Below are 15,351 nucleotides of genomic sequence, written 5' to 3'. Positions count from 1 at the left end.
TACCCTTTGCAAAGTTTCCCAAAACTCTTTTAAGTTCAAGCTGTCAGGGAGTTTGCTCTTTGCGCCACTCACCTGTGAGTGCTAGTGAGCTGCTGAGAGCTGGGCGGTGGGAGGAGGGGCCCGCTGCAGTGCCCGCTGCAATGCCCACTACAGGGGTGGCTGCAACCCGAGAATGGTGGAGGCATCTTCAGGAGCGGCATGCTAGTGGAGGGAAGGTGGGGGCTCTGACATGGCCCTGGGGTGTGGGGGGCAGCAGCCATGGCAATAGGGCATTCTGAAACCTGGGCAGGGAAAGGTGCTGCCGGGGTGGTGGGCAGCAGGTGCGGGTGGGGTGGTGAGCCAAAGGATCCGGGGTGAGATGGGATCAGCAGCGCTGGCTGGGGGTGGTGGCCGGTGGGGCTGTTAGGTGGAGCAGTGAGGTCTGAGTGCCGGTGGTGCTCCGAGATGGGGAAAACCTCACCTGTGGGCGGACGGGGGAGAGAGGTGTCAGTGGGAGCCCAGATCTTGGGAAGGAAGCCCAATGACTCGTTGCTGCAGCATCCTGCTTACTGTGACCATAGGGAACATGCCTGGGAACAGCCTTTCAGCATGGTGGACTTGTGAGCTTTCGGAAAAGCCCAGCAGTAGCTTGGGCTGGAGAGATTTCTCTTTAGGCAGCAGCTAGACAGGCTGAAGTCCAGGCCTGAGAGAGAAGGCACCAGGAATGCCAGCCCCATGCAAGGCCACAACACCTCTGCTGGCATAAACAGGGGATACATGTTCTGTCTCTCAGTGCCTCTTTAGGACCTGCCTGTCAACAGGCATTCCTCAGGCCCAGGGCAGGATCTACAGAAGCCAGTGGAGCAGCAGGTTGAGGCTCTGCCTCTGGGCCATGTGGACTGAGGCAGCCAGGGTATGCCAGACTCCCGGGTGGCCCCAGATTTCAGAGGACAAGTGGGAAAAGGCTTTGATGACTCTCTCTGGCTTATGCACCAAAATAACTGGAATTATGCATTACTCAACTCACAATTCTGGGGGCAGCACCCCTTTGAAGAATTCAGGTCCTCCATTTAGAAGCAGACAGTAATTCATATTTACACAGTACATCAAAAACCCAAGATTTTTTCTTTGGGTCACTAAGTGTTATCTCAGAGTCTAGAAAAGGCTTACATAGCTGCAAAACTGGCTAATAATCAAGGCAGCTCACACTGCCTATCTCTTGTGGATGGAAGTGCAGTGCTTTTATAAAAGCACCCATGCCCTAGATGGAGAAAAGGAGGCACCCAGGCCCTCTGTGCTGCTGCAGGAGTCAGGTGATCTGATTCCTAATTCCCTAAAGGCCCTTTCAGACTTCACTTTCTGTTCAGCCAGTGCTTACCAGGTCCCCTCTTGGATCCAATGGGAACAGCTATCAGAGCCAGTCCTGGGGAAAGGATTCCCACCAAGACAGTCAAGGGCTGGATTCCCTGCTTGGCTTCCACCAGAACAGCTCCACTTTTACTTATTGGGTTGGCCAAAAGAGTTTGTTCAGGTTTTTCCATAAGATGTTATGGAAAAACCCAAACGAACTTTTCGGCCAGCTCAATATTTTAATAACCGATCTTCTGATTGTTTGAACAAGCAGTTAGGAAAACAGAGCTCTCTCCACTTATGGGGCCTGGCTGTCTTCCGAGCTTGAAGACTCACCAGGGATGGAAGGAGGACTCCCGAGAGAGCTGCCTGGCATGGCCCCACTGGAGTGCGGGGAGTTCCAGAGGCCCGAGAGCTTATGTGCTGACAGGAACGAGCTGGGATCCCAGTCCCCTGAGTTCCCATGGCAGGAGGACGACGAGGATGAGGACGATGAAGAGGAGGACGAAGAGGAATGAGAGTCACCCCCACAAGACTGCGATTCGCAGGATGTGTGTGACAAGGAGATCTGGGGAAGGGGGAAGAAAAAGGCTCATGGTAAAAGGGGAAACATCAGAGCTAACCCTCTGCTGCCTCAGCTTCCCCAGGGACACCTCCTCCTCCAGGCCCCCATGCCATGGCCAAAGCACAGTTCCCACAACTAAAGGTTCAAGGGCAAATGCGGGCCAGGCCTTTGCCAAGAGGGGCTGTGGTGCTCCCAGTGAAGTATGTGGATATGATGAGAGAGATTCTGGTAATGGCAGAGACTGCCTGTTAACTGTGGGCCTTTGGGGAGTCCTGAGAGCTGGCAAGGAGAGGAACAGTCTTTAAATTAGGAGTCCTGAAGCTGAACTGATTCTGGGTAAAAGGGGAATAAGAAACAAGGAGTCGGACCTCTGTGATTCAGGAGATAGCACTTGGACAGCTTCTAGGCATCTTGGAAGCCTTCTAATGGAGGCACATTGCAGACCCTCAAACTGACCTTTGCCCTCCATATCATATTGGTTGGCTTTTGAGCTGCCAGAGAGCTGAAAGCAGCACAGTCACAGGGAAGGGTCAGGATCTCAATCTACCAGTACATCTGAGCCGGCCCTCACACTGTGCACTGTCCTCAGGGGCTGGTGGGCTGCCTGAAACCTCTCTTTTCTTCCCCCAAATGTGAACCCAAGCTGCTAATGCTGTGTGGATGCAGCCCAGCAGCCTCTTGGCACTTGGGCATAGGTGCTGCCTGAGGAGAGCCACCTGAGAGGACAAGGCAGCAACGGCTCAGCAGCCTGACTTCTTTGGGCAGGCAGCGCTCCTGCATTCAGGGACCCCTTCTCAGCGGTTACCTACCGCCACTGCATGTTCTCGACCTGTCTGCCTTTCATCTTCCTCCATGCTCTTTCGGCAACTCTGGCAGACCCATAGAGGCATCTCGCCTAGGAGATTCTTGACGAGCTTTGGCATGAAGTCAGGGGGCAGCTTCTCACCCTGCAACACCAGTCCATTTTGGGAAGGGCCTTCTTCCCAGCCTTTGCGTTCCCGGTGACACAGCAGGCAGCAAGTCTGCACAGACTGGCTGGAGGTGGGGGGAACCTGTCCAACAGACAGAAACAGGGTTTCCCAGAAGGGGAAGGGCTCTGCTTAGAAATAATATTAACAATACTAATGACATCACTTATTACGTGCCAGGCACTGGGTTAGGCACTTTATTTACCAAATTTTAGTCCTTGTAACAGCTCTGCAAACTAGGTGTTATCATTCTTCTCTTTTTTTTAAAAGAAGAAACAAATTTCAAGAAGTTAAATAAGTTGCCCAAGGTTATAGAGTTAGTGAGTGGTTGAACTAGGATTTGAACCCTAGTGAGGCTGACTCCAAAGCTCATGCTCAAATGCCCTAATGCCCCGATGTCCCCAAATCTTGAAGGTTAATGAGAAGATGGCCCTTCCTTCTCTGGCATGTCTGGGAGACGCCACAAACCTTGGGAGTCTGTGAAGTCTACAGACCAATCCCCACCTGAAAGAAAAAATGTTTCAGTTAATGCAGTTTGGGGGAACATGTGGGTTTCCTGAAGAGCTGCACAATTCCATTAGGATCACAGCAGCATTTTGGAGGAGCCAGTCAAAGAGTTATCAACTCAGTTGAAAACTGAGTTGGAGGGTAAGGCAAATCCTGGTGCTTCTGAGAGGCAGTGAGGTATGGTGAAAAAAACCCTGGGCTTCGGGGGTCAGACTGACACACATTCTAATCCTTCCCTGACCACAAATTAGCTGGGTGACCTTGAGCAAGTTATTGAACTTCCTGAGCTCTGACTTCCTACCTACCTTGCAGAGTTGTGAGGGTTCGTGCCTAGATAGGGAAAGTGCCTAGCCCTGTGTGTGCCGATAGCATGGTCCCAGTACACGGTAATTATTATTTGGATTTTGTTTTTCCCTTCTAGGACAAACTTTACCTAGAAATATAAGTCTACAGGTTTTCTGTCACATTGAGGGGTACTGACTGGGAGACTGATTGTGTCTAATGACCCCAATTAATGGCTTTCCTATATCCTGCAACTTTGTACTATAGTCCCTTCTCACTCTGACAGTCACGTCACTTTCTTCAGCCAACGGGATGTTAGCAAACATGCTGCCAGCATAAGCTTGAAAAGTGTGTATGCATTTCTACTTGCCTCCTTGCATGGCTGGGCTTGCTCGCTCTCGCACCCGTCATGCCATGTAAGCATGACCAGGCTAGCTGCTGGAGGGATGTGAGAGACATGTGGGGAAAACTGAGTCTTCCCAGCTGATTGGCCAGCAGATCAGATACACGAGTGAGCACAGCTGAGATCAGCCAAGTAGGCCGCGATCAGCAGAAACACCCAGTCAACCCAGAGACTCATGACAAATAATAAATAGTATTGTTTTAACCCACTAAGTTTTGGGGTGGTTTGTCACACACAGTAGTTAACTGATATACCTTCCAAACTTACCCACCACTAGGTAACAGGTATTTGCAGAGGCCTAAGCAAAGGAATTAATAAGAGTATTATTTTCATCCTACCAATAAAATAAATGGCATCATGTTTTTCGAATAAAATCACCTTCTCACAATAAGTTGGCATCAGGGTATCCTTAAATCTGTAATGTTACAATTACACTGACCTGGGTCCCTGGTTTCTAGAAAAAGAAAGGAATCAAACAGTAGTACCAGAAGCATACTGAAACATTTACAGAAGTACAAGGACCTTGGAAAAGAGTACCAGAGAGAGAGAGAAAGAAAGGAATCTTACGTATGGAACTCATGTGAGATGCTGCCTAAACAGTCCGTGCCAAGGGGACATTTCAGTGAGCAAGTCGGCTGCTTAATGGCAGTTGCAAAAGAATATAGGCTTCTAGAACCCACTGGTGATGAGTATCTCATGGAAAGAGTGGAAGGCTGATGGAGAAGGATGGTGTTCAGATAAGTTATGGCAAGAGAAGCCTTTCTGAGATGTGTACCCAGGAAACTTTCCATAGCTACAAAATGCCACAGTAACTCCAGAAGGAGGAGATGAGGTCAATGCCCAAGTCCCTTTCCCTGTGAGAAATAGAAAAGTAACCATATTTTTAAGGCAAACACCAGGACATGTAATTTTACTACAATGGAGTTTCATTTCATTTCAGTGTTAGGTTCTATAGTTATTACATAAGATGAAAATCTTGTATGAGTAAAATTATTCTCGAAATTTTTTATATGGCCTGTAAGGTACAGTATATATGGTTTTGTAGATACAACCAAGAATTCAAATGTATAATGTAAATGACAAGGTGTAATAAGTGATTTTTTCTGTTTTCTTTTAAAAGTGAAAACAGAATTCTTATAAATTAAATATGTAATCAATGTGACTGTACTTAGTGCCAAAGTACTTGTGGGAGGTGCTGGGGTGTAGCAGAAACAACACTCACTTTGGCATTAATCCTGGGCCTCCATCACTTACCAGCTGTATAATGCTGGGCAAGTTCTACTTATTCTACGTCTCTCCATCTATAAAATGGGATTAAGTCCTGACTTGCAGAGTTGGCTGTGAGCATTGTGATAAAGCACCTAGTGCCAGGCATATATGTTGCTCAACATATGGCACTAATTATGAACATGATGGGGGCAATGGGAAACAGTATTTAAAATCAGGATTACGATTGAAAATATAGAATATACAATCACTGTATTTTAAGAGAATGCAAGAGTCTCTCACATGCAATGAACTGAAGGTGATTTTTAGGCATCTTAATCTGTCCTCACTCCATGAAGTCATTCCTTAAGTTCCCCAAATACTCCCTGTACTCTTATGTCATGCCTTTGCTAAAGGGGATCCTCTGCCTAAAACCCCCTTCCTCCCCACATTTACCACTAAGTAGAAGGGCAAGGCTTAAATAAGGCCCAGCTTAGATCCAATCTCACCCAAGCTTTCCTAGAGACTCCCTCTTATAATTCACCTCTCCTTCCCATATCCCCACAGCACATTGTGCCTTTGTTACAACATCTGTGCCTTCCACTTAACTTATTTATCTGTCCCTTCTACTAGATTGTGCTCTTAGAAGGCAAGTACCAGATCTGATTCTTGTCTGGATCCCTCACAGTACAGCACAGGGCACAGGCTCAGCTGGGCACATAGTGGCTAAATCAGATTTGTTAAGTGTCCCCATGGCAATACAGCTGGCAGGCAGTTTGGTGAGACATTGCTTGAAATTACTGTTTCCCACAGAAAAAGGCCATCTCCCCACCCTGGACCTCCACCCAAATGGTTACAATCTCAAGTGTGGAAGAGTGGAAGATTGCATTCCTTGGGGATTACAATGAGATTCCACATTCATGGAAATAACATGACTTTCCCTAGAGCCAAAATGGTACACATGATAAATAAGAATAGCCATCAATGGAAGTGAATTTACAGGGCAGGCTCTTTCTGGTTAAAGGAAGAAACACAGGGCCTGGAAAGCTAATTAAGTACAATCTGAAGCAGGGATATACCACCTACATTGCATAAGGTTGCCCAGAGGATTAAGTGACATTAGAGATGCAAAGCACTTAGCTCAAGGGATCCATACAGGAGGTATTCAATCTATCATCTATGCCCCTTGGCTGGTCTGTTCTTAATAAGTCTACACTGGAAACTAGCTTATCCACTGTCTTGAGTTTGGTATACTAGATTCTTTCTTTCTAGGCCCAGGTAGTTCTGGGGGCCACCCTCAGAGCTGTCTTAACTCTAATCTTTGGTGCCTGCCCCTGGGTAAAACTCCCAGTGGAGCCTGGGGACTTTTCCCTCTGACATTTTCATCTCTACTTTAATTGCCAGAGGGTTGTTTGAATTCCAATCCCTGGAGATATTATATACAGTTAATACTACCAGATTTTTCAAATTTTTGCTTTGGCAGAGAAAAGCTCTTGGTTCACAGTTCCCTTTGACTGCAATCTCCTGCCATTTTCCAAATTCCTGGCAATCATGACTTCTTATCCTCTGTAGTCAATTCAGGCTTTCAACTAGCTGTTCTCAAGCTGTACTTTTCAGCACCTGGCACAGTATTCCCACATGAATAACATAATCAATAAATGTTTATCGAATGAATGAAAATTCCAACCATGTTTCTTCATCATAAAGGCTGATGGAACTGATTCTTAAATCCAGAAACCCTGGGCAACAGCTAACTATTACTTCTTACCTCAGTTTAAATTCAGAGCCTCTCCAGATTCCAGTCTAGCCTTAGGTAAAACATGGAGGAGAAAAAGGAAAGGTTCTTGTGGTTCTCTAGATTTGGGATCTGCTCAAAAAAGCTCCAAGATAATTCTGCTTCATTCTCTGAGCAAACCCCAAATCTCTGGACAGTGTGGGGTTACTCACACAGGGGATCAGTGTTGTAGCACGCACAACCCCAGAGCAGTCAATGAGCCAGGGGAACCCTAGACTGTGGCCACTCTCAGCCCAGGAGGCTGGCATGTGCAGCCATTAAAACCAGTGCCTGCTCCCTCGCCTGGCCAGGCCCAAGACTTTTCTTCTTTGTCTGAGAAGCATTATGCTAAGACATTCTAGTTTTCCTGTGAAAAAAGAGATAAAATCAAAGAAAGGGGAAGACAGTTTTTTCATGGAACACCATTTTTACTTCAAAGAATGACTGACAAACTATGGTTATTCAAACCTGGGTTACTGGCAGACATTTTCTCAAAAAATGACCAAAACGAGCGTGTCACTTCAAGGAAAACAACTCTGTATTTATGGTCAATGATAAAATTCAAGTTTTAGGAGAAAATTAGAATTTTGGAAAAGTTGTATCCACAACAATGAGCTTGACAGCTTCCCAATACTTAAAGACTTTATGATGAAATTGATGGTGATATTAACAAATGTTATCTTTTGATATTATAAAATGAAACAGGAAAACATTTGGAAGATCTACATAACTCAGTGAACCTACTTTCCAAATGATCAAAGCATAATGTTACAGAATCATGCACTGGTATAAAGTCCACTCAAAGTGTCAGGTGAACCAACAGATTTTTTTTTTTTTTTGGAACCAACTGATTTTAATGTAAATGAGTATAAAGACTTTATTGATATGGTCTCAGATTCCATATTGCAAAGAAGAATACCAACAATCGTCTGGACAGGCTATCAAAATACTTTTCTCTTTCCAACTATGTATCTGTGTGAGGTTGAATTTTTTTTTTTAACATACTTCAATCAAAATGTATTGCAACAGACTGAATACAGAAGCATATGAGAATCTAACTTCTTTCTATTAAGGTAGACATAAATTTGCAAAAGTGAAAACAAGACCATTTTTCTAATTTGTTTGGAAAATTATTATTTTTAATTTAGAAGTTGTTATTTATGTTAATGTGATAGGTTTAATATTGTTATTCTGCAATGAATTAGTAACTAAATATTTTTAAACTTTCTCAGTTTTAATACTTAATTTGGTAAATATCAACAGTTTAACCAACAAAAGCTCTTTCGGGTCCTCAAAATGTAAAAGGGTCCCAAGACCAAACCCTTTCAGAACTGCTGATGTAAAGCATCTAACAGTGCCTGTCACCCAGTGAGTACACTATAAGCAATAGTGATTATTAACAACCATATAGCAGTTCATGGCATATCTGGATAGCTCTTTGGGGGCATGAGTAAACTTTGCACTTCAGACTTTCTGGCCACAACTTGGGAATTATGTGTCACTAGGCCAGATGGCTGTCAAGGACTGCTCTTGAAGCTGGATCTAATTTCCAGAACCAAACCTGCTCTCATTCCTTTCATGGATTCTTTTTACTCCCAAGAGTTTGTGTATGTTTGAGACGATTCCCCCAAGACACATGCTGTATCTAACCAGCAGCCCTGCAATAGTTTCCAAATTCTATTCTGAAATGGCCCAGTAGAGCACTCTACTCTCAAGTCACCCAACTCCAAAAGCCTCCTTGTCACTGAGGCAGGGAGAGGACAACAGTTAAAATTCCCTTCCAAAAGCAGAGAAAATGATTAATCCCCAGCCTAGAAAAACTTATCAGCCCAGTCATTACCACTCACTCTTCCGTTCACCCATTCATTCCCTCATTCAACAAACATTCTCAGGGCCCCTACCTGGTGCCAACCATTGTGCTAGGTGCTGTGAACCATAGAGTTCCTGCCTTAAGAACACATGCATAAACCAGGCAGGTTCATGCACGGGGTTGTCAATGCTCCCAAACTCCCAGGATGCCTCATATTCATTTTGGAGAATCAGGTAGGAACACATTAAAATAACATACAATTATAATAAACAAAATAATACATAAATTAAAAACTGATTAGGACATTGGGCTTCTCTACTTAATATTAGCTTATTATGTGCCTTCTCACATACCTATCCAGTTTGAGGATCTCTTTCCTTTACCTCCTCTTTCCTACCTTAGTCTCTCTTTGATCTCTAGGCTCCTTTCTGGTGGAGCTCGCTACCAGGGCACCCTTTGGCCCCTGGCATTTATAACTTGGCCCCAGCTGACCTCTCCATACTCCATTTCCACACTTAACACCTGAGAGCCATAGGTTCTATTCATACTGTTCCTCAGATACACCTTGCCCCTTCAAACCCCAGCACCTCAGCTTTACTCCTCAGGAAATTCCTACTTATCCCCTAAAATCTTGGTCAAAGGTCGTTGAAGCTTTTGCTGGACCAGGCTGAGTAGAATTATTTCAGTATAGCACCTATCACATTGTGCCATAGACATATCTTCTGCCTACTCCAAATCCTGGTAGAATGGGAGCTCTTTGGGGGCAGGGAGTAGACTGCGGCCATTTAAGTGTATCCAGGAACTAGGCTTGGCTTGGGTCTGGCACATAGTAGGCATTCACTGAATAAATGAACGAATCCTTAAAGCCCATCTGGCTCATGTCTCAGCTGCTCTACACAAAGGATAGAAACTAAAACACAGCCAAACCAGCCCCTTTCCCGACATACCATGTTGAAAAGGCATGGCTGCGTCACTCCAGGCCACTAATGGGTAAGAATCTCAGACCATTCTACTGCTGGCCATCAGAGGTGTAGTTAATTCTTAGGGAGCTGATACAACCTCAGTGCCCTGGAGCTTTCACCCGAACTCCCACTCAGGCTGTTGGCTCAGGTCCTTCCAAGAGGTAGGACAATAGTTTCACAACATAAAGCCATTTTGTGGAGAATTCTCTTCGGTTGTACAAGCTGAGTCAAGGATAGGGCAGTGAGTCTTTCTGACCCCAGGGGCCCTCTACCCGCCAAGGCTAGTTCATCTGTCAAACCTGCCTCCTGGGTGTAATCAGCCACAGGAAGGCCTAAGCTGCTTCTTATTTACCTGGAACCTTGGGCAAACCTTATTACCGACTACTCTGTAATGGCAACACAGAGTTCTCATGGGTGGAAGAGTATGAACTTTGGAGACAGACTGTTGTGAGTTCAAATCCCAGTTCTGCCATTTTCAGTATGATCTTGGATTATTACTGAATTTCTTTGAGCCTCAATTTCCTCATTTATGAAATGAGAATAAAACCATACTTCACAGAGTGGTGAGGACAGAAGGAAATAAATTATATAAAGTACCTGGCCTGGGCCTGGCACACAGTAGGTGCTCAATACCCGTTAGTTTCTTTCCTCTTCTGTCCTGGAAGAAATGACAGGGAAACTTACTAAGTGAGACTTGCCCAATCCAAAGTTATTACTTGAAGCACAGGACAGAAGACTAGACAGGTGACCTTCAAGGTCTCTTTGACCCCCGCCACCCCCCCCCACCCAGCCCACATTCTCTGGCTGCAACTTCCTAATAAGAACCTTCAATATTTCCGGGCCCTTCTTTCTGCCTTAGTTTCCCTATATCTATTCACTTCAGAATGGAGGGGGAAACCACAAAGGGATCTGGATAGCTAAGAGCCTTGGGTAGGAAATAAAGGACAGGTGGCCTATAGGACTGTACCATGTTCATCCACCTAGAGTCTGAAGGATGAGGGTGGGAACATGGGCACAGAACTGAAGGGTGCAAACACTGGGCCTTTCCCGGGACACAAGCATGCCTCTCCTCAGTCCTTCTCTGCTCTGCATATTCTGCCACGAAGAACCATTAACCACTCCTTCCCACAATATCCATTCCCCTTCTCCAATACATAAGCACTCACATCTTCACTCACACTGTTCCCTCTACCTCTTCCTTTTTAGGCTCAATTTGGGTGTTACATTCTCCTAAGTCCACAGGCAAAATAAACTGTGCTTTGCTCTGGGATGCCCTAACACTTTTTTACATGTCTCTTGTAGAGAGCTTATCACGTGTATCATGATTATTAAAATCTGTCTTCTCCACAGAAGACAGCTTTTCAAGGGCAGGGCCTGTGTCTCATGAATCAGTGCATTCCAATCATTCAGTAGAGGTGGCAGCACGTGTTTCCATACACGAAGAAAGATTAGCAGTTGGAGAATATGGGCAACAACTGGAGAACTAGGAAAAGTTTGTTTTTTTAAAAAAACTAAGGCTGTTTCTTCTCCTGCTTATGGAAAAGCTCTCTTCTCCCCCAGGAAGCCCCATTCTTTAAAGAATAGCCTAGGCCTCCGCAAAGATCCCCATGGCACCCTCAGTTCAGCAATTCCCAGACCCAGCCACACATCAGAATCACCTGGGGCAATTTAATAACAATAGATGCTGGGCTTCAGACCTAAAGACTCTAGGTCTGGGATACGGTCCAGCAAAGCACAAGGGATCTGATTATTAGTTAGGCTGGGGTGAGGGAGAGGTAGAGGTAGAATCAAGCAATCACAGCTGCCTCTCCCACTGAGAATTACTTCCATGCTATCAGAGAGAATTTAATGAAGCACATCACATTCACTTTCCTACTTAAAACCTTTCATTGATTCCTCATTGCCTACAGGATAAAGCCCAAACCTTTTGGTTTTCAAGAACCTGCTAAACTCTCCAGCCAGACCTCTCACCACTCTCCATAAGCTGGGCAGTTCTGGCCTCTGGGTCTTTGTCTATGCTGTTTGCTTTGGTTAGACACTTTCTCTCACCTTCTCTGGAGGACCTTCTACTTGACCTTGAAGCCTCAGCTCTGAGAAGCTTTTTCTAGGCTATCACGTCTGTGCATCCTCAGAACAAAGCATCTATAATAATCACAGCTACCACTTGTGCTCAGTGCTTGACATGCAGTACTTGCTGAACCCTAGTGTGAGCCCAGCATCACTGTCATTTTATACATAAAAAAAACCTAAAAGGCTGAAATACTTCTAAAAGCATGTACTAGGATCTAGGATTTGACTCAACTCAGAGGAAGCAATGCTCTTCTAGCCTAACTGCAATTATTATATGTATGTTCTTTAGACCATGAGCCCCTGTGGGCAGGGACCATGTCTGATTCACTTCTGCATTCCCAGCTAGCCCAGGGCCTGGCACAGATCAGGTGTCCATTAGTGTTGGTAGAATAAATGAACGCCAGGTCAGGTGAGAGGAAGGCTGGGCATGGTGTGTGTGCAATGTGCCTGAATGAATGACTGCCAGCCTGGCCTAGCAGTGCGGGCAGATAAGAAAAAAGTGCTAGAAACCTAACATCTCTTTTATTATAATTTAGTTTAACAGCCATTCATTGAACACATAAGGACCATGCGTAATAAATACACCAGAAATGAATTAAAACATAGCCCATGCTCTCAAAAATTCTAGGTTTAGTAAGTAAAGGTGTTAGGACCTTAATAGTACATCTGATATCATTTATTAAGCTTATAGCTCTGGGACATTTTAAGGAAATTTTAAATTTTAATTATTATTATTATTATTTTTTGCGCTGTACCGCATGGCATGTGGGATCTTAGTTCCCTGACCGGGAATTGAACCCATGCTCCCTGCATTGGAAGCTCGGAATCTTAACTGCTGGACCAACCAGGGAAGTCCGGAAATTTAAAATTTTAAAATCTTAGTAGGTAAGTCTTCATCTTCAAAAGACTTTTGGCATTTCTACATAGTGAATCTCTACTGGCTTACAAAGAACCAGAGGAGACAAGGATCTCTCCTCAGTACCATTTCTTCCTATCTGCAATGAAAATGGCTGGGTGGGCAGTGATTTTAAGGGGGAAGTCCCAGGGTATAGGGATTATCTCATTCATCTGTGTGCCCCGAATAAAGGCCTTGGCACAGAGATCGTTAATACTTGCTGAGTGGATTAAACATAATGAGATGATTTTAATAAAGATACTGGCTGATCATCTGCTCCAGTCCCATGAGGGAGCAGGTTTAACTCTGAGCAGTGGGGGAGCCAGGTCTCTAGAGTTCCTTTAAACTAGGCTGGGCAAAGTCCCAGGTGATGCTGTAGAGATGAGAAATGGGAAGGGCAGGATGAGCTCAACCCCCACCAAATGCCAGTTTACAGTCTAGCAAGTCTCCTGGGGGTTTACTGAGTGTGCACCTGGACTACAAGCTGAGTGGTCCAAGAGAACTAGAGACAGCCAGCAGAGCTGGCAGGTGAGAACACTCAGGCTTTGGATGGCCAAATGGCTCCCTGCCACACGTCACGTCCAATTCTAGCTCTGGCGTGAGGAGCACTAGGTGCTATGTGGGTTGCTCCACATTCTCTGGTGAAGCTCTAGAAGAGGCTTAAAGAAGAGAAGAAACATGCCCACAGCAACAAAGCTAAGAGAATGAGCAGGAAGCTCACCCCAAGTCTGCAACATTAAATACTATGTCTCACTGCCTCCTCCAGCTGCTTTGTAAGTTGGGTGTTTTTTTTTTTCTTTGCTAAGAAGGCTGTAACTGTTTTAGTCTTCTTGTGAAATAAATGAGGATTTGGGTTTTTAGTGAATGTATCAATGTAGTTTAGTGGCCTAATCAATTAGAAGTAAGGACTTTTGGGATTCCAATTAAGCTCAAAGTCCTGCATTTAAATGTGTACAGGTTATGAAAATGAGCAAAGGAAACTGGATGCAACCAGTGGCCTATAAGCCTTAACTCAGAGGAAGTAATGATCTTCTAAGCCTTACCGCAAACTACTATAAACCAAACTCATTTACTCATTTGGTCTCTAGACCAAATAAGCCCCTTGTGAGGAGGGACCACGGCTGATTCACTTCTGCATTTCCAGCTGGTCCAGGGCCTGGCACAGATCAGGTGTCCTTCATATGATAAAGAGGGCAGACACTTCTCAGAGACTGCAGATTACTGCCTCCTGGAAATGTGGGCCCAGGAGCACCAGATTTTAAGAGATGGCACAAATCCAGTTTTGCAGGAAACCTTTGATTTTTAAAAATACTGGCTCAAATCAAAACAAAAACAGAAACAAAACTACATGTGACTTGAGGCATTTAAACCTGTACTGAAAGTACAGGTACTGAAACCTGGACTGAAAGTGATCTCATTTGCCATCTTTGGCTTCGGTTTGGCATATGACACTGAATTTCACCTTACTTACCCACTCTAAGTATTTAAGATAGGGTTCTAAGTGGTGGTGGGAGCCAGTGATCCTCACCAAAGGTATGCCTGTGGGTAGAGCAATGACTGATCCCAATTCTTTCAGCAGGTGCTTTTCACCAAGGCACAAAGGCCTGCTTCTGGCACACAGAACCCCCTTCCCCAACAAAAATGGGGCACAATCAGAGGAGTTTGTCAGTTTGTTTCACCTATTGTGGCTAGAGTAAAAAAATGCCTTGTTAAATACCCCACAGTACACAGAGTGTCCTGTTTTTGGTGGTAGTGGGGGCACCTATAGTAGGAGTTATTTGGGCAAATATTTAGTTTCTCTGAGTTTCTGTTTCTTCATCTGAAAAACGGGGTTAATAGTATTTATATCCTTCAGTTCATTCATTAAAATTTGTTAACCACCAGGCATAGGGGTACAATGGTGACTGACTTGGTTCCTGCACTCTCAGAGTTTACATAGCAAAAGCAGACCAATAATTACACCAATAGCTAACTCATCACATTTGTGCTAAATGCTGAGAGAACACGGGTGGTGGGAAGGTATGTAAAGTGCCTAGTATGAATAAATGAATGAATTGGCAGGTCAAGCAGTGCAGTAGGTAGGAACCTACATGTTAAAGTTGTGTCCTATATAAAAACTAAATGGTTAAGCCATCAACCAAACTTTCTGGCCATGAATACTATAGGCTGGTTAAGTGGCAGGGGACCCTGAATGGGAAAGAGAGAAGACAACAGCTTCCTGGTTCTCTCCTCCCCCACTATCCCCTTCTGGAGAACAGCACTCCCAGGGGGCCCAGAGAAGGGAAAGAGAAAGCTAGAGGAGAAAGCAGCTTCAGGGTGGGATGTCAGACCAGGCAAGGGTGGGGTCCAACCTGAGGAGTCAAATCCTTTGGAACCAGTCTCAGCCCAGGGTAGGGGTGAGGATGAAGGTGGGGCTTCTGACACTCAATAAGTGGTGACATCTTCATTAATTAAAAATCTGATTGTGATCTGAGACACAAAGGAGACCAGTATCAAAACTGGGTTACAATAAGTACAGCTTCTCAACGGATTCATTCTCTCTCATTCACCTAGTTATTCCTACTCTGTGTCAGCAAGGCC

The 15,351-nt window shown here is 44.9% G+C and overlaps 1 protein-coding gene across 3 annotated transcripts in view; it reads right to left on the bottom strand.

Moving 5' to 3' along the window:
• The window catches only part of FAM193B (family with sequence similarity 193 member B), a 34,614-nt gene that overhangs the window by 17,656 nt on the left and 1,607 nt on the right, over positions 1-15,351 (bottom strand). The window contains exons 2-5 of one of the 3 annotated variants that reach the window (XM_060008283.1): positions 10,404-10,464; positions 2,841-2,946; positions 1,666-1,897; positions 73-460 (exon numbers count right to left, since the gene is read on the bottom strand). In XM_060008283.1, coding sequence (XP_059864266.1) covers positions 73-460; positions 1,666-1,897; positions 2,841-2,858 — 638 coding nt within the window. In that variant the 5' untranslated portion in view covers positions 2,859-2,946; positions 10,404-10,464. Of the gene's footprint in view, positions 1-72; positions 461-1,665; positions 1,898-2,703; positions 2,947-3,330; positions 3,356-10,403; positions 10,465-15,351 lie in introns of those variants that run through there. The other 2 variants (XM_060008284.1, XM_060008278.1) reach the window with 2 other exon arrangements.

The sequence above is a fragment of the Delphinus delphis genome, chromosome 3, assembly GCF_949987515.2.
Source record: "Delphinus delphis chromosome 3, mDelDel1.2, whole genome shotgun sequence".
In the NCBI taxonomy this organism is placed as follows: Eukaryota; Metazoa; Chordata; class Mammalia; order Artiodactyla; family Delphinidae; genus Delphinus; species Delphinus delphis.
Note: the sequence above shows the minus strand (reverse complement) of the source record. Positions and strands in the feature narration are given on the sequence as shown.